The sequence below is a fragment of the Apodemus sylvaticus genome, chromosome 19 (assembly GCF_947179515.1).
Source record: "Apodemus sylvaticus chromosome 19, mApoSyl1.1, whole genome shotgun sequence".
NCBI lineage: Eukaryota > Metazoa > Chordata > Mammalia > Rodentia > Muridae > Apodemus > Apodemus sylvaticus.
In genome coordinates this window covers 44,136,316-44,155,225 of record NC_067490.1, presented here as the reverse complement: position 1 = coordinate 44,155,225, position 18,910 = coordinate 44,136,316, and the positions used below count along the sequence as shown (strand labels likewise).

The 18,910-nt window shown below is 45.8% G+C and overlaps 1 protein-coding gene across 1 annotated transcript; it reads left to right on the top strand.

The window, feature by feature from the left end:
- The first annotated feature begins 16,483 nt into the window (after positions 1 to 16,483).
- On the top strand, positions 16,484 to 17,575 carry Gpr6 (G protein-coupled receptor 6). Its single transcript, XM_052164318.1, has one exon. It carries the CDS (start codon positions 16,484 to 16,486, stop codon positions 17,573 to 17,575), a length of 1,092 nt encoding a protein of 363 aa, XP_052020278.1.
- Positions 17,576 to 18,910: the final 1,335 nt, after the last annotated feature.

The following is an 18,910-nucleotide window of genomic DNA, read 5'->3' as shown; positions in this document are numbered from 1 at the left end:
GCTCAGTTCCTGTTTCAGAATCAAGGTCGTTGATGAAGAGAGGCTGCAGCCAGTGCGGTGGCCTATGCCTGTAATCCAAATACTTGAAGGGAGCAGAGGCAGGAGGATATTTCAGTGGTGGGACACTTGCTCAATGGGTTACAAGTTGTTGGGTTCATCTTCAGAACTCTGAAAACAAAGTCAGACTTTGAGAATCAAATGAGCAGCACAGTGGTGGTACACGCCTTTAATCCCAACACTTGGGAGGCATAGGCAGGTGGATTTCTGAGTTCGAGGCCAGCCTGGTCTACAAAGTGAGTTCCAGGACAGCCAGGGCTACACAGAGAAACCTTGTCTTGGAAAAAAAAAGGAGAATCAAATGAATTCCACTTAGTAACATTATTTAACTCTTTGAGCTTTAATTTCCTTGTATGTTATGTGGGATGGTGACAGCCTCAGGGGGCAGATGTGACTAAATTGGGACCATGCACGTCTGGTTTGCGATAGAGAAGTCAAAAAGAATAGTTTTCCTCTCCCCACCCTTTCTTCAGTAATTGTTTCTCTCTGTGCAGGCTTTCGGGGTACAGAGTTGTGCCCCACCTCGATGCCACCTGTTTGGTGTCTGCACGTTGTTCCTGCTCCACCCGGTTGTTCAACTGTCAGAGCCTGGCAGATGCCCTTGCTGCTGAGGTCTTGGGGAGCTTGGTGTCAGCACTTAAAGGTTGCAACTTCCAGGCTATGCCCAAAGTCTGTGCCATCCTTAAATGCCACCATCCTTGAAACAATTGCACCAGCCTCAGCCAGAGAGAGAGTCTGCCAGGCTAGTGATGACTGTATCTGCTCTGGGTCCAGGCCCTCTGGGGACGTTTGACCTCCTTATATCTCAGTCCTTTTCCCTCTTGGAAATGACTGTGAGCGCTTTTCTGAGTCTAGAAGATCCAATGTACATTATCTTACACACACACACACACACATATATGAATATATATACACACATACACATATACACATACATCATACACATCATATACTTCATATACACACTTCACATCTACATCATATACATATGCATATAATTATATATATGAAAACAGAGAGGGGGACTACATGGGAAGAGCCAGGGTTCTAAAGTGTCAGAAGGCACAAGAGAAAGTAATAAGGAAGAAAGATATGTATTACTATTTCTTCTTTGTATGCAGAACCTAGATTTAAATGCACACAGTCACAGATACTATTTTAGAGGGGGAACATGACCAGCGAGAAAGGAAAGAGGGGAGGAAAGGGTATTAGGGAGTGACTACGAGATAAATATGATGAAATAATGAAGTCTATTATTTTGCATGCTAACAAAAAACAGTTAAAATAATGTTACGAAAATGCAATTCAGGCTGGGAAGATGGCTCAGTGGCAAAGCGCCTGCATGTGACCGTGACGAACTTAACCCTCTTAAAGCCAGATGTGGAAGAATACATCTGTCACCCGAGGACTCCTATGGCGAGATTGGAGGACCATCTCTGGAAACTTGTGAGCCGGCTGATAGTGTGTATGCTGTGGGAGACAGACAGCAGGAGACTGCAGCTCAAGGTGCAAATCCACGCCTGAGATTGTCCTCTGAACTCCACACGTGTGTGACAGTCCATGCATGCCCATACTCACATGCAAGTACACACACGTGTATACAGGACCTGTTGAAATACAATTCACCTGGATAATCAAAGCTGAAGCTAAAACGTAAACAGGAAACATTACCCTTAATTTTCACATGCGAAGGATTTGTACTCACAGCAGATTGCTTTAGCTCCTTAAAACCACCCAAGCCTAACAAAGGGAAGGAAAAGGACAGGTCCTTTAAGTAAGAGGAAGCACAAATTGTCTTGGAAATGAAGCCCAGTGTCATTGGTAATCAAATAAATATAATTTTAGCCTTTAAGAAGGTACCACTTAAGCCCACTGGATTAACATAATAATTAATATATTAGAACCCAGAGCTACAGCAGCCGAGAGACTGTTACAATCACAGTCTTGTTGACACCATAAATAGTTATCTGGATTTTGAAAAACAATTTATAAGCTCATCTCAAGAGCCAGGAAAACATTTCTGCCCTTTGGTAAGATAAGATACTCATACCAAAAGAAAAAAAAGTATGTGATGACAGTATTCTTTGTACGGTTATCCATAATAGCAATATGTGACTAGTCTAAATGTCTTAGCGTTAGAGAACTGGAGAGGTAAGTATGGCCTCCTGCAATACGGTTGAGACCAGGCTGAGCCCCAGCTCACAGCAGCTCCCCATTGCATAGAAGAGTGGCTTTCAAGCTGTGTCTTGCTCTGGGTGACCCCACTGGAGTGTAAGCGCAGAGGCAGGATAGCTGCATCTCCTTCCGCACAGACACCAAAGCTGGCCAGCACCTCAAGCACAGACGGGTAACACTTCCCAAGCCAGAAAGATGCTGTGTATTAACTATCCCGGAGAACGGCCAAGAGTATGTGGGTGCATTAAAAGCATGCTAAAACAGCCACCAGACCAAAGAGGGACAGGACACCGTCACCTGTACCCTATTAGGATGCCTAGGCACCCCTCCCCCACACCACTGTATACCCCTTTCTCTAAACCTCTTTCTCTTTTTATGCTCACAACATTGGTGCAGAAACCACAACACCCCCTCCCCTACAGCCTCCACAGTACCTTGACTCTGAACCTGATTTAACTTTGCAACCTGACTTAGACGGAGAACCTGTAACTTAGGTATGCCTCTCTCCAACCTGGTTCTTCCATCTCTCCTCTTCCCACTGCAGTGACCCTCTCTGCATCCCTGTTGACTCTTTGCCTCTCCCTCTGGTAATGCCACTTTGAACGCCTTGAGCTTTATGTGTTCTTAACCTAAACCATGGGCATCTTTAACCTATATATACCCATATACATACATGCAATAGCTGTGTAATGTGTGTGCATACATGTAATAACTGTGTAATGTGTGTGTGTGTGAGAGAGATAATATTAGCAGTTCAGATAGGAATAAAGCAGTCTGTGTTTGTGTTTGACAATGGTCCACCATCAAGGAAATCAGAGGCTACTTGGCCAATTGCAGACTCTGAAATGTAACTTTATCGTTAGTCAATAAATCCCGACGATGTAGAAAGATACAAACATGCTTGTTCATGCTACTGGCCCAGCCAGTATACTAGTATGTATATATATATACTGGTCACCAGAGGATACTGGTCACCTTTCTGTCACCTAGTATCCTCATCCCTAACTACACAAAGGCAAGATGACAATCCCTTGATTTCTGGCCTTCTCACTTAAAATTTATATGGTGTGTGTTTTGGCAATTATTAAAAAAAAGTAAATCAACACCAGCAGGACACCGCTGGGTGATCTCAGTCTCTCAGCCTGCTAACTCTCCAGCACCCCACCCCCAAGTTCCTCTCACTACCACTCACCCCACAGTCAGCTATCACAACACTCAATTACCAGGTAGAATTAAGTCTCAAAGATTACAGTTAACCAATCAGATTTATATATCAATAAAAATCACAATTTACAAGATGCCAATAATTTCAGAGTCAATTGATAATGATAAAAGCTTTATCCCAATTATTCTATCCTTATGATGTCATAAGTGTGGCTGGTTCAAGCCATGGGGGTTCACATCTACCTCCATTCTCCTCCCTTCCCCCTGGGACGCTCTCTGTGGGGACATTGGCTGCCGTGGGCAGAGAGCTGAACCATAAGATGGTATAAGATTGCTTTACACGCCTCGCAGGATACCCATGTTCTGCTTAATGTAGGCTCCATGGGAATACTGGGTTTTATATCCTGCTTGGCAACATAGGAAAGGCCTAAGTATAGGCACATACAGTATTTCAGTTTACTTTGTTTTAGATTATTTGAACTAGGATAGGGAATATTAGTCACTGACTCCAGAGTAGAGAGTGCAGTGATAATCATCGCCTGCTTTGATCAGGTATTAATCATTAATGTCTGTGGCTCCTGGTAGAGAGAACAACAGATAGTTATTATACAGGTATTAATAACATATGTCTGTGGCTCTAGGCAGAAACCAAACAATAGATGGTGTAAGACTGCTTAACCAGCCATAGGGTACTCATATTCTGTCTAATGTGGGCTACATGGGAATATTGTGTTTTTATCCTGTTGGGCAAAATAGACAAGGCCTAATTATAGGCACATACAGTATTTTAGCTTACTTCATTTGTTTTTAGATTACTTTAATTCTCAAAATGGGTGTGATTTTACGTTTTGTGATTATGCTTTTCCTCTGGGAGAGAGATCAAAAGGGTTTTCTGGCTACTGGATTAAGGATATGCTATTTGGCAAGAAAGGGACTTTGCATTTTTAGGAAAGGTGGTTAGTATCTATACATCTTCTAGAATAAGATGGATCAGATTTGATAGATGTAGACCCCCAGAAAATTAGATTCCAGAGACTAAAATTTTGTTTTGAGATTCATATATTGCAGAATATACGGCCTTGGTGAATTTCTTCGTCAGGCATGCTGAACTGACCTGCTTGAACTCCTGATGTCCTGGACTTTCAGCCAGGTCCAGTCAAGACACAGGCATCAGAGACTAATCAATCCTATTCCCCTCCCTTTACCCCTTCATAATATCTCAGCGCCCATATTCAGCTTGAAGAAGTTACGAAGAGTCATCAATCCAGCTCCCTGGGCTTTGGGGCTGGAGAGGGTTATTATAGGTACAGCCATAATCTCAATTGGTAGAGATATTTATAATTATTACTAAGTCATAATTTCTTAAATAGTACATACTTTATTTTGATACAAAAATCAAAGGTTTTCATTGGTACAAATTTCTTCTATTGATACTAAAATTTGGAAAGTACAGGGCTTAGACCCAGTTCTTCTATAACTGTTATAATAAACTGTTCTGAGATGTTTAAGCCTGTGAGTTAAGGCCAAATAGCAAATTCATGGCTCTGAGTTTATTGTTAGGGTATTTTCAGATATTTTAATTAGAAACAGCTGAGAGTAGTTATCAGAGACCAGTCCAGATTACTTTACACAGATAGCTGGTTTTCAAAAAAAACGTCAGAAACCCACAGAATGTGACATTTGATGTTATTCAGTCACTTGTTGAGACTCGTCTGCTCCTGACAGCTTTCCCTTTTTTGGATTCAAAGAAGAAATTGAGCATCTATGACTTACTCCAGCTGATGCGAGACAGGCACTAGGCAAGAATATTGCCTCATTTCATCTACAGACATAATACTGTTCAAAAATAGGACACAATTACAGGTTAGGACAGCTTGGTTCTGCTGAGGTGGAAGAGGCTAGTCCTTAATTTCCTGTTTCTCTAAGGTCTGCAGGTGATCCTGGGATAGAAGGCTGAAGACCATTGCTCCAACATTTTGGAGTAAGGGACTGTCCAGGTGATTAGCGGGCTCTATAAATTGGCTAAATTTCGGAAGCTATATTTTGTGCTTTTTGAGTAATATTAGTCGTTTTTTGGATTTCTGACAGGGTTGAAAAACTACTTCTAGTCAGCCCAGGCTATTTACTTTGAGAGAACAGATTTGAGAGGATGGTATTCAGATGGCGTACAATCTAAAGCCAAGACATAAGTCAAGTGCAAAATTATAGTCTTTTAAGTTAGGATAGAGGACAGTGTTTCATTTTACTGACAAAAATGTTGGACTGGGTGTTAGGTCTATCTTGTACTTTATGAATTACAAAATGGTAATAGCTGTGCTCAATTTTTATTTTGAGAGAAAGTCTTTTTTTTTAAAAAAATTAAACAGAAAGGGTGAAATGTTGCAGGATTTTCCCTGTCCAATCACATTAGGGCAGCAGGAGGCCTGTGATTGGACAGGGAAAGGGGAGATGGAGCTAAGAGTTGCAGAGAAAGGGAGGTGTCTCAGGGGAGAGGGAGAAGGAGAATGGAGGGAGATGTGAATCACAATGACTTGAACCAGCCACAGTTATGACATCATAAGGCTAGAATAATTGGGATAAAGCTTTTACCATTATCATTTGGCTCTGAAATTATTGTATTGGCATCTTGTAAACTGTGATTTTATTGATACATAAATCTGATTGGTTAACTGTAAGCTTTAAGAGTTTTAATTCTACCGGGTAATTGGGTGTTGTGATGGCTGACTGTGGGGTGTGTGGGGCATTGCGTGGTAGCGAGAGAAACTCAGGAGCCCCCATCTGATAGTTGGTGGGCTGAGGGACTGTGAGTGCTGGCTTTTTAATGTTTCCCACAACACATGTGCTTCTTCCTCGACGTCCCCTTACCAGGATACATTCTCCAGCTGTCTTTCAGACTCTCTGCCTTGTCCTATACCATCTTCTCCCCATGCTGTGCTCTCTGAAATCCACCACATCCTCTTTGCTTTATCGTGGTTATTCTTGTCTCTTTCATCTCAAGGGAAATCTCACCCTTAGCTCCTCTCTCCAGGAAGTAGGCAACCTTCTGCTCTTTCCCCTTGAGCCAACCTCTCTCCTTGTATGTGCCTGCAGTGCCCTATCTTACTCCTCGTTCATGCACCACCCATTTGGCATGGCTGTCAATCAGTCATCTTCAGTGACAACAGCAGTAGCTACCTTTTCTCCCTTGACGTTACCTCATCATATGGCTGGACCTCCCCTCGACTCCCTTCCCCTTTCCATCCACCTCACTCTCTCCTTTGTCAAGAGTTCTCTGTTGCTCCCTCTTTTCGCCTGCAGAGACTTTGTTTCAAGGGACTTTCATGTGTTTTCTCTTTAACTAGAGTCAGACAAATGGAGTCCAAACTCTAGATTTCTTATTTCTTGGCCATGGTGCTACGGCTATCTGGCCTTTTAGGCCTTCATTTGCTAGAAAATGAAAGCTAATAATAGAACCTCCCTCATGTGGTACCTGATTTTGTTAGGCATTCGATGATTGGCAGCACCAGTGTCCTAATTTGCTTTTCTGGTTTATCTGCAGGGCCGTGAGAAACTCCTGTGTTCCACTCAAACTCAGCATGCTATGACTGTCTTAACTGTGTTGCCAGTCCCCAAACCTACCTGTACCATAACGTAGACGTCATCCTCAACAGATGCCCTTTATCGCCCCGTGTATCTCGTGTGTCTAGACACTTCTCTGACTCCTAAGCTTCCTTATCAACTGGCAGACTGTGAAAGGCAGAGAAACCCTCCTGTTCCAGAGGAGGAAGGACAGACTGCAGGACAAAGGAGCTAGGTTCTAGGACTGTCTGCCATGCAGAAGGGTCTGTTGTGAATTTCATGAAAGCAAGAACTAATTCTCTGGTAAATTATGCCACAAATGGCTTAATAACCACCTTTCACAGTAACTAGAGTTGTTCTCACTAAAACTGTCCACACTATTTAAAGGATCCATCAGCTATCCCAGTCTCCACTGATACTTCCATCCATTAAGGCGTCTTACGGCTCCGTATCCATTTAAAAGAAGAGATCACCATTACAGCTTCCTAACAGGCTGACCTGATCTTCATTCTTCCTTGTCTTTAAGGAAGAATGGAGCGTCTGTGAATTGTTTGAAGAACCCATATCTGACTTGGACAATCATTCCTCCTTAAGATCTATCAGTAACTCCTCCCCATTACCTTTGAGAGAAAATCACCTGACACAAGGCCTTACCTGTGTTGGCTCCTTCCTCCCTGACACAGGTCCTACCAGCACTGGTACCCTCTTCCCTGACACAAGGCCCTACCCATGCTGGCCTCCTCTTCCCTGACACGAGGCCCTACCCATGCTGGCCCCTCCACTATCACTTCTCTGTTCCTCCCTTTCACCTTAATTGCCAACCAGAGTCAGTGGCGGCAGCCCCAGTGATGCCAGATTCCCTAAACTTTCACACTATAAAGACATAGTTCCCCCTGCTTGAACTTCTTCTGTTCCATCTTTATTCCTGGAGTAGTACTCGTACTTCACCTTGGACAAGACCTCATCTGAGAAGTCTCTGATTCACCTAAGCTGGCCAAGACTACTGGATGCCGCCATAATTCTCGAGATCACATCTTTGATAACATGCAAGATGCTCTTCTCCTGGAGTCTATTGATTTATGTGTTTTGTCTATTTAAGCATCTTCATTTCTAGTACAATGTCTTATATACAGCTTGAGTTTAACAAATGTCTCTTGAACAAATAAATGACTAATAAAAACACATGATTGTGACAAAACATAAAAATGTTAACAATACACATTTTATTACTAATGTATTTATTAAATTGTACAATATATTATATATATCATATATGTACATATTGTCCATATATATTATATTATGTGCTTGATGGTATATGCTATAACTATATAAAATAAGGATAGTCTTGGACATAGCCATTTGATAGGCTTATTTAGCACCGATCCTGTGCCATATCACAGTAACAGGAAGATTAATCAACACTGTCCCAGTACCCCAAGAGTTTGACCACCCAACTAGAAATCTCATTTGGCTGATAAAAATATTGACATATTAATTACTCTCAAAATTTATCTTCATAGTAATAATTTTCACCCCTATCATTTTGGATCCATTTCTTGAAGGGTAACACCACCACCACCACCACTACCACCACCCCCACCCCCACTCCCACCCCCACAAGGTTTTGTGTATGCATAGGTTTGTACACATGGATGGATGTTGGCCCGTCTTCCCCATTGAGAGTGTCAGTAACTAGCTACAAGTCTATCTAATTGCTCAATGGTGAGCCACCCACATCTACCTTAAGTGTGCCATGTGTCCTAATAGCCTGTCTTTCTCATGCAGTAGAGGCCCTGGAGGACCTTGTATTGGAAGGGAAGCCTCTGTATTTTAGTTTGATGGTTCAATTCCAGCCAGTGTGCTTGCTTACCCTCCAAGGGAAAATTAAAGGAACCTAGACTGAAGACTCTGTGTGTGTGTGTGTGTGGGGGTCAGTACCACCCCCAGCACACGGGGAATCCCTATTCTAGAGGGCAGAGCAGACCATGGCAGGCCGGGCATGGCTCACCAGGTATATCTGCTCAGGTCCCAGATAAAAAGAAAGAAGCAGATTAGCATCCGGAGGACACAAGGGTCTCCCTCCCTCAAGGAGAAAAACAGAAATACTCCCTCATCTTCCCCGTTGACAAGTCCTGGCCCTGAAGGAGCCCTTGTTAAATACCAACTCCAAATGAAGGGAATCCAGTCTAGACACCGGCTTCCTGCCTGTGCCCTAGCTGCACTGGAACAACTTCTTCCACCCCACTGAACCCGAGCTGCTCCAGGAGCAAAGATAACAGCCTCTAATTCCATATGATTGTTTCAAAGAATAAAATGAGACAATGAGTATGAACCCACAAGTGTCAAAGCACTTTGAATATGTAGGGCACAGGCAGACTGCCTCTGCGTTTCCTTTCAAATACACCAGTTGAACATCCTCGCATCCAATGTGAGAATCCAGTGCATCACCTAAGAAGGAAGACTATATATTTTTTCTATACAATTCAATACTTTTACTCTCTTTTTTAAAATGTGTGACCTTAAAGACATTCTTTCTCCTGATTGGTTTTTTTTTCATGCAAAAAGATAAAAAAGAAAAGAGAAAAGCCAACTTAGTTGAACTCTGAGCTGCTCCTCACAGGATTCGGCACACTGTCCTGAGTCCTAATGTCACTGTCCTGAGACCATGTGGTGGTCCTGACCTCCAAGGATATCAGCACTGTAGAACAGAGACTACTTGCTTGGCACATGGAAATCATGGCCGTAATGGTTTTGGACATTCTGAAGGAGTGGGTATTTTGCACTGTGGTCCTCCCTTCTCCCTGGGGCTGTTGGGTACTAGCCCATGAGGACAAAGAGACCAGAGCCAATGGACAGGGTGAATAAAAGGCTGTATAGTTTTGGGGAAGGGAGTAGGGATTTCTAAGGTAGGTTCGTATCATTGGCTAGGGCTTAGGGTACCAAAAAATGCCTCGTTTATTTGGAAGAGGCATTCCAGGAATTCTAAGTTCTCATCAGAAGAAAGGAAGCCAAATCTGTAATCTCATCAAGGCTGCATGGCATTCTATAGAAAGTGGGGACCGGGCTCCCCAGACAGAGAAGGGGGTGCTCTGTTACAAATATGGAGTCAGTCCTCCATCTTGCACAGAGCTCAAGAGAGCTGTCCAGACACGGAGAATGTGGGCCTTCAGCAGCAGGGCCCAGCTTTGCACTATGACATACTTTTGATGCCCGAGAATGAGAAGATGTTTGGACATAGGTGGAAACTGATGGGTTATTTCTCCGATGCTGGTGATGTGAGCCTGTTTAATCCAGATTAGATTATATTAAAGGCAGGTTTATTGGGAAGTGCTCTCGAGTGGGTGAACACGCTGGCCCCAAGGACCAAGGACCAAATTGCCATGAGGAAATGGGGGGGGGGTTAGGAGAGGGAAAGAGAAAGAGAGAAAAAGGTGTGCTTGCACAGAGACAAGAGCAGGGGAGAGAGAGAGAGAGAGAGAGAGAGAGAGAGAGAGAGAGCAAAATGTCTGGATTATATAGGGAGGAGCCTCTGGAGGAAAGACTGCCCAGCCCCTGGGCTGGAAATTTCAGGGTTGGGGGCATAGTATGCCAGGTAGGGACTTAGGGATGTTGGGAGAATCTGGAGGCCAGGTCTGTTTTGGTATGTAAAATATGCTCCTCAGTTCCTTGTCACTAGTTAGAAACCAAACCAAGACAGATAAATAAAGAAGACATTTAAAATAAAATTCACCTGTCTCAACATACATCCTCAAAGAATCATATTCCATCCAACATCCTGGACCTGGACTCAGTAATCCTTTGTGACTTCTGCCTTTTCCAGGAGTTCCCTTTCTCAATAAAGAGCCTCAAATATCTCATGCAACATTTTCCATCTTCCTGACCTGTCAGGAATAGGACCAGGGTGTCACCAGATAAAGCTTAGACTTTCCAGGAAAGAAGTGGATTGCTTGCCTCTAAGAACCAACTCTCTCTCTCTCTCTCTCTCTCTCTCTCTCTCTCTCTCTCTCTCTCACACACACACACACACACACACACGTACGTGTGTGTGTGTGTGTGTGTGTGTGTGTGAGAGAGAGAGAGAGAGAGACAGACAGACAGACAGACAGACAGAGAGAGACAGACAAAGAGAGAGACAGACAGACAAAGAGAGAGAGATAGACAGAGAGAGACAGAGAGAGACAGACAGACAGAGAGAGACAGACAAAGAGAGAGACAGACAGACAGACAGAGACAGACAAAGAGAGAGAGACAGACAGACAGAGAGAGACAGAGAGAGAGAGAGACAGAGAGAGAGAGAGACAGACAGACAGAGAGAGAGAGAGAGAGAGAGAGAGAGAGAGAGAGACAGACAGAGAGAGACAGAGAGAGAGACTGCAGATACCCGGAGGTGGGGCAGATCAGCTATAGCTTTATAAGATTCTAAAGTTTGTCTAACTGAAGCTCTGGTTTTATTAAACCAATTATTCACAAAGACTTGAGGCCAGAGTGGGCACACCTTGGAAGTGGAAGTTTACTACTTCCTGATGAGGCCATTCTTCTAGATCAAGATGGAATCAAGTGTCAGCCTTTGTGTGACTGTAGAAAATTAAAGATCTGCAGAAAAGCTTTGGTTAGTGGGAGAAACCAGAAACTACACTCACAGAGTGACTTGCGGCTGACTTGCTGCAAAAATTCCTTTCTTGCACCTATTGTGAACTGCATGGTGCTGTCTCGGAATTCACTGTACACTTACCTGAAAGGGGAAGTGCGTGACTGTCTCCATGAGTGTTCTCAATCTTGGCACTACAGGTTGCCAATAAAATGCCTAGGCATCACTTCAGATCAAATAAATCAATCCCTGGGCAAGGGATCCAGAGACTGGGAGTGGGAGGGAAGGAGGGAGCAGCTTTCTAGGTAATTCTGATGCACAGTGAGGGTTGAGAGCCACTGAAATAGGCTGAGATGCTAATGGGGGCCAGAGAGAGGTGGGGCTGACAGATTAGACATCAGCTCAGACAAGGCAAGTTTGCCCACACTCACACTGGTGAGTGCTGGACTATGAAGAAGTAGAGGCCACAGCGGGCCTGTCACAGGTCAGGTTATAATAATGCTAACCTGTGACTGCAAGTAAGGAATCGAAATGTGCGGGGACTCCCGAAATGTAACCAGGATAAGACAAACTGGAACCTGAATAATATACTTCGTTGGGTACTTTTATCAAGCCCAAAGAATTCACAGGATGAAAACAGACTCAAAGCTACAACGATTTGTGATGGAGACAGAAGGAGAAGTGTCAAGGCTCCTTGGACACTGGCTGGATGCCAGTCACTACTCAGGGGCTGAGGTCACACCACCCACAGCTTGCTCTTGCTGACCTGTTCACACCTGCTCCTCCTACATACCACCTAGCTTCCTCTGACTGTTCACTCCACTTTAAGTCCAACGTGAGTGGCTTATGAGCACATACCAAATCTAGAACCAGCACTGACCAACTGTTGTCACCTCCAGGTAAAAAGTCTCAAGAGAAAAGATTTTGGTCACCAGTTAAGCAAAGGATGGGTGACCCATGCTCCTCTGGTCTGCTGTGTGGGGCTAGGGGAGGACTGGAGTGGAACACGGTGTGTTATTCACAGGCTGAACATTCTAACAGAGCCTTGCAAGAGCAGGATCTTGTGTATGATCAATAGATAGGGTAGACAATGAGCTACATCTAATATACACAATAAGAACTATAACCCTTTTTTCTTTCCCATCTATCTCCCAAAAGATGAGGAGATTGGGGAGAGAGAGTTGAAGGAATATGCCCCATCTGGTCTCAGGACCTACATCTAAGACAGATAACTACCTGACTCATAGGCAGTTTGCCAACCTTCCAGTGCATTCATGAACCATATCCCATGAGACATCTTACCCTGACAGTGGTTTAAATACGATTGGCCCTCATGGGTTCATCTATTAGCTTAGGGGGTGGCACCAGGTTGTGTGGCCTTGCTGGAAGTGTGTCCCTGACAGTGGTCTTTGGGGTTCCAAATGCTCAAGCCAGGACCAATGTCTCACTCTTCCTGACGTCCGCTGATCCAGATGTAGAATTCTCAGCTCCTTCTCCCGCACTCTGTCTACCTGTGTGCGGCCATGCTTCCCGCCATGATGACGATGTAAAGCAGCCCCAATGAAATGTTTTCCTTACAAGAGTTGCCTTGACAAAACAAAGTCAACGAGGTGATGCCCAATAATTTTCAGCTATACTCCCAGACTGGTGCCTAACTCAGTTGTTAGAGAGGTTTCATCCAGCAGCTAAAGGAAACAGATGCAGAGACCCACTGCTGACAAACACTAGGTGGAGTTCAAAGAATCATGCTGAAACTGGGACAGGGAAGATCATAGGAGCCAGGGGGTCAAGGAATTCCACAAGAAAACCCACAAAATCAACAAACTTGGACTTATAGGGGATCACTGAGATGGAATTAACAATCGGGGAGCCTGCATGGGTCTAATTCTAGACCCTCAGGATATCTGTTATAGTTGTGCAGTGTGGTGTTTTTTGTGGGACTCCTAACAGAGGGAGTGGGGAGCTGTTTCTGATGCTTTGGCCTGCTTTTGGGTCCCTTGTCCTTATGCTCGGTTGCCGTGTCCAGCCTTAAAATGAGAGGAGATACTGAATTTTACTGCAACTAGATGTGCCATGTTTGGTTGCTATCCCTGGGAGGTCTGCCCTTTTCTGAAGGGAAACAGAGGAGTGGGTGGGGAAGGGAGGAGGTGGGAGGGAGAAGGAGGTGAGGGGCAGAGAGATAAGGTTAGCTCAGATCCAATCTCTGTAGGCTGGCTGTGAAACCGTAACAGTCTTGAACCTCTCCTGCCAGGCATGTCCACCTTTTGGTATTGCAACAGTGTTATCATTTTTGATGTTCATGTTTAAGAACCATGAGATCAAACTGGGTGGTGGTGGTGGTGGCAGCAGCAGTGGAGGTGGCGCTGGCCTTTAATCCCAGCACTTGGGAGGCAGAGGCAGGCAGATTTCTGAGTTCGAGTCCAGCCTGGTCTACAGAGTGAGTTTCAGGACAGCCAGGGCTACACAGAGAAACCCTGTCTTGAAAAAAAAAACAAAAACCAAAAACCAAAAAAAAAAAAAAAAAAAAGAACCATGAGATCAAGCTACAAGGGAAAAATCACCTGTGTGTGTGTGTGTGTGTGTGTGTGTGTGTGTGTCTGTGTCTGTGTCTGTGTGTGTGTGTGCACGCATGCACACACACACACACACACACTCATAATAAGATTTTGTGTTGTCCTGTATTTTTAGCTGTCTTGGCCATCCTTGAGGATTTGGGCCTGTACCTGATAGAATCATTTGCAAACGTTGCAGTCCTCGAGCTAAGGCAGCACTTTGACAGATCACATGACAGCTCCGGAGCAAAGCTCTTGTCTCCGCGACATGGCAGTCTTCCACTGAAACTCAAAATGTCTCTTTTCAGAAATGTGAAGAACCTAAAAGCTGAGTCTTAGGTTCATGTCGAGGACAGAATGTGTTAAGTCTTGAAACCCCTCAAATGGAGGGAGAATTCACGCATAGCCCAGCATCAGCCTTTGCCACGAAGAACTGAACTTTCTTAGGCATGAATCTTCTCCCAGGCAAGTTCAGGTGCACTGAGGCAGGAGCGGGGGTGGTTTTCTCTTTCTTTGCATCCCTAGAGCTATATGTGACAATGGAGCCCAGCACTGGCTGGGGAGGAGGCAAGAGGTACCTACAAATGTGCATTGCTTTATTTCACTTTATCCAAACCATGCAATGTGTGAAGGCCACAGCAGTGGCCCCAGTCCAGCGCTGTAATGGGAATGTGTAATCATTTCTTTCAGAGGCTCTAACAGAGTCAGCTGCTTTAGCTTTTGGCCCCAGTCCAGCTATCGGAGATTCTGTCTGGTTACAAAGGAAAGAGGCATAAACGTGCATTTTACTGACAAACCAAAACACCTTTGAATCAAAAGGGTGATTTATCTGGGCTGAAAATAAAACCCGTGCCTACTGAAGTCTGGTGCAGCTGAGTTATCACTATTTTGGTCCTATAATTTGTTTTATAAGGTAGTAATTAACAGGGCAAAGTCTGTTGCCAGGAAAGCAAATCACATTTTGCTGTTTTCTTCTTTTCTAACAAGGCACAGGCCTTGTCTTCAGTTAAAGAGCAGTTGCAAGAAGGGCAGAGATCAGACAGCGGTGGAACCTGCAGGGGTTGGGGCTCAGAAAGATAACGGCACAGCAGATTCCGCAGGTAAATCTCTCAAAAAAGAAACTGTTTTCCCGTCTTGCCCTTTTAGCTTGTGTCTTCTCTCGGCTCTGTGTCTTTTCCCTGGCTACAGTCAAATGGCACAAATGCTATAAACACTCGTACAAAGAGAACTTTTTCTCTCTCTCTTTCCAGATGCCCCGACCGCCCCTTCTCCGTGGCTTCTTGGCTTCAGTGATCTTCAGCTCGGCTCTGGCCTTTGCTATGGATTTGTTGTCCCTCGCCCCTTGCCTTCTTTTCCAGTTCAACCTCTTTTGCCCGGCCTCAGGTTCTCTTCAATCCTCAATCCTCTCTCTCTCTCTCTCTCTCTCTCTCTCTCTCTCTCTCTCTCTCTCTCTCTCTCTCTCTCCTCTCAGCCCCATCCCATTCCTGGAGGTATCTGGACTGGTGGAGGCTCTGGCTTCTCCTTCCTTCTGGAGCTCTCTGAAATGTTTCCGTGAGGGGTGGGGAGATGTCAAAAAGGATTGGCCTGGCGGGGTGTGGCGAGTAAACCACTGGAACCAGAACTCAGAGCCTGACGTCACCGGGCCCCGCCTGTCAATCTCGGGCAGGCGCGCAGCTCCAGCTCGCAGTCTTCCTTCTCTGCCACTGCCTCTCACTCGCAGGCGACGGTGGCTCAGCGACAGGCGACCAGTACCTTCCTCTTCTTCGACACGGGGCAGCCTCCTGCAGGCAGCCGCTCAGGGAGGACCGCGCAGAGAGGATAGCCGGGCGCACACAGCCGCGGAGCGCATGACCAGAGACTCCCGGGAGCCCTGACTCCCCAGGTGAGCGGCGGGCTCCTAAGGGTGCTTTGAGCTTGTGGGAAAAGCGAAGGGGTAAAAGGCTGTCCCGGAGTGAGTCCGTCCCGGAGTCCGGGAATCGGAGCAAGGCTTGACCACCGCACCCTAGCAGATTTCCTCCTTAGTCTTTCAATTCCCAGTTCGAGAGCCAAACTTCACTTTCAGGACCGCGGACAGCGGCTTTGCCCAGCTCAGGCTGATGATTAGGTAGGATACTCCTGCATGCTAGTGCATAGTGGAATCTATCCATGTACCTCTGCCGAAGCTCAGAAGCCCTGGGTGTTTCGTTCATTCATTCACTCAACAGGTGCTTATTTATTTGGGGTTCGCATTTTATCCCCGCTTCCCCCACTCTGCTCCATGCACGCTCCTAAGGTGAGACATGCGATTTGAGTGAGGCAGTTAGATCAGGGCAAAGTTCCTTGGTAGCTTGGACAGCGCACCTGACAATTGCGGTCCCTTTTGTGCAGGGAGCAACATCTGGCGGCGATGAACGCTAGCGCTGCCGCGCTCAACGAGTCCCAGGTGGTGGCAGTAGCGGCCGAGGGAGCAGCGGCTGCGGCTACAGCAGCAGGGGCACCGGACACCAGCGAATGGGGACCCCCAGCAGCCTCCGCGGCGCTGGGAGGCGGCGGTGGACCTAACGGGTCACTGGAGCTGTCTTCGCAGCTGCCGGCAGGGTCCTCGGGACTACTGCTTTCGGCAGTGAATCCCTGGGATGTGCTGCTGTGCGTGTCGGGGACTGTGATCGCAGGCGAAAACGCGCTGGTGGTGGCGCTCATCGCGTCCACTCCCGCGTTGCGCACGCCCATGTTTGTGCTCGTGGGTAGTCTGGCCACTGCTGACCTGCTGGCGGGCTGTGGCCTCATCCTACACTTCGTGTTCCAGTACGTGGTGCCCTCGGAGACTGTGAGCCTGCTCATGGTGGGCTTCCTGGTGGCGTCCTTCGCCGCCTCAGTCAGCAGCCTGCTTGCAATCACTGTGGACCGTTACCTGTCCCTTTACAACGCTCTCACCTACTACTCGCGCCGGACCCTGTTGGGCGTGCACCTCTTGCTAGCAGCCACCTGGACTGTGTCCCTCGGGTTGGGGTTGCTGCCTGTTCTAGGCTGGAACTGCTTGGCTGACCGCGCGTCCTGCAGCGTGGTGCGCCCCCTGACACGCAGCCATGTGGCGTTGCTCTCCACTTACTTCTTTGTGGTCTTTGGCATCATGCTGCACTTGTACGTGCGCATCTGCCAGGTGGTCTGGCGCCACGCCCACCAAATCGCTTTGCAGCAGCATTGCCTAGCACCACCCCACTTAGCAGCCACTAGAAAGGGCGTGGGAACTCTGGCCGTGGTGCTAGGCACTTTTGGGGCCAGCTGGCTGCCCTTCGCCATCTATTGTGTGGTAGGTAGCCAAGAGGACCCAGCCATCTACACGTATGCCACCCTGCTGCCTGCCACCTATAACTCCATGATCAATCCCATCATCTATGCCTTCCGCAACCAGGAGATCCAGCGTGCCTTGTGGCTCCTGTTCTGTGGCTGTTTCCAATCCAAAGTGCCCTTCCGCTCCAGGTCCCCTAGTGAGGTCTGAAGGGCTCCTCTGTGTCCCCTCACCAACACCATGAACCCAACATGCCAGCCTTTGGTGAGCTTCCTGATGATGAACTCTTGAGGTCTCAGTGGTGCGAATCTGACTCTGCGGGAGCAAAGGGACCGATTGTGAACGTGACAGACTGACTCAGACAAAGAGGGCTTGTTGGCATTTTACATATACAGTGTATACATGTGTACATATATATACAAATATTTGTATCTATTGGAGGTGTTCAGGACCTGGAGCTTCCTGTTCTGTGAAAAACTAACAAAATGTGGTTGTATACTCAATTGTACATCACATTTGTCAAGTGAAGACATTCCAATACTGCTTAACAATAGCACTTTATTTTTAGCTGCTGAAATGCCAAGACAGTGTTGCCATCCCCAAGAGCAGGAGAAAGGGATTTTTCAAAGATGTATTTTTGTTGTATGTGATAGAATATTTTGCCGCAACTGCATCAGTAAACTACAACATATTTTGTACACGAGTAAACGCGTTATAAAAATATAATCTTGGGTATGTGATGGATTGTGGAATTCTTTGGAAGCTGAATTGTGAGTGTGCTTATTTCAAAAGTCTATTACATACCTATCATCTCCTTCCAGGGAAAGCCACATGAAATACCGGATCCACATGGTGGGGTGGGGTGGGGCTATGGAGGAAGTAACAGTCACATATGGCATTCCCAGAACATGTGAAGGCTGGATGTTACTGGTGTAAGTTAATGTGCTCCCTTGGTGACCGGACTGGGAAGAAATGTTTCAGAGGTCAAAACAATTCAAGACACAAAGATGCAGCTATAAACTCTGAAGCCACAACTCCCCAGCATAGCTTTACCAATATGGAAAGATTTATCAACACAACTTATTCACACTGTTGCTAGCCAGGTCTGGTAGCCAGGTGTAGAGCCTAATAAAAATGAATAAAAGTCTCCTAAGACAGGATTCCCAGATATTCACGGGGTAAATGAAATGTGTCCTTGGGTCCTTTCTTCTGAATGTCATCTTCCGAACATGCATTAAGACCTTACAGCAGGGAGCTGGAGAGATGGCTCAGCAGATAAGAGCACTGACTGCTCTTCTGAAGGTCCTGAGTTCAAATCCTAGCAACCACATGGTAGCTTACAACCATCCGTAATGAGATCAGATGCCCTCTTCTAGTATGTCTGAAGACAGCTACAGTGTACTCACATACATGAAATAAATAAATAAATCTTAAAAAAAAAAGACCTTACAGCAAACATTCCTATTTATCAGTGGGTCAATAAATCAGTGCTAAGTGGAGCAGGGCTTACTGTGGGCTCATATGAAGAAGTATGCCCACACATAC

Excerpts from the sequence above, each read along its gene's own strand:
- Gpr6 (XM_052164318.1), top strand. The coding sequence starts at position 16,484 with ATGAACGCTAGCGCTGCCGCGCTCAACGAGTCCCAGGTGGTGGCAGTA.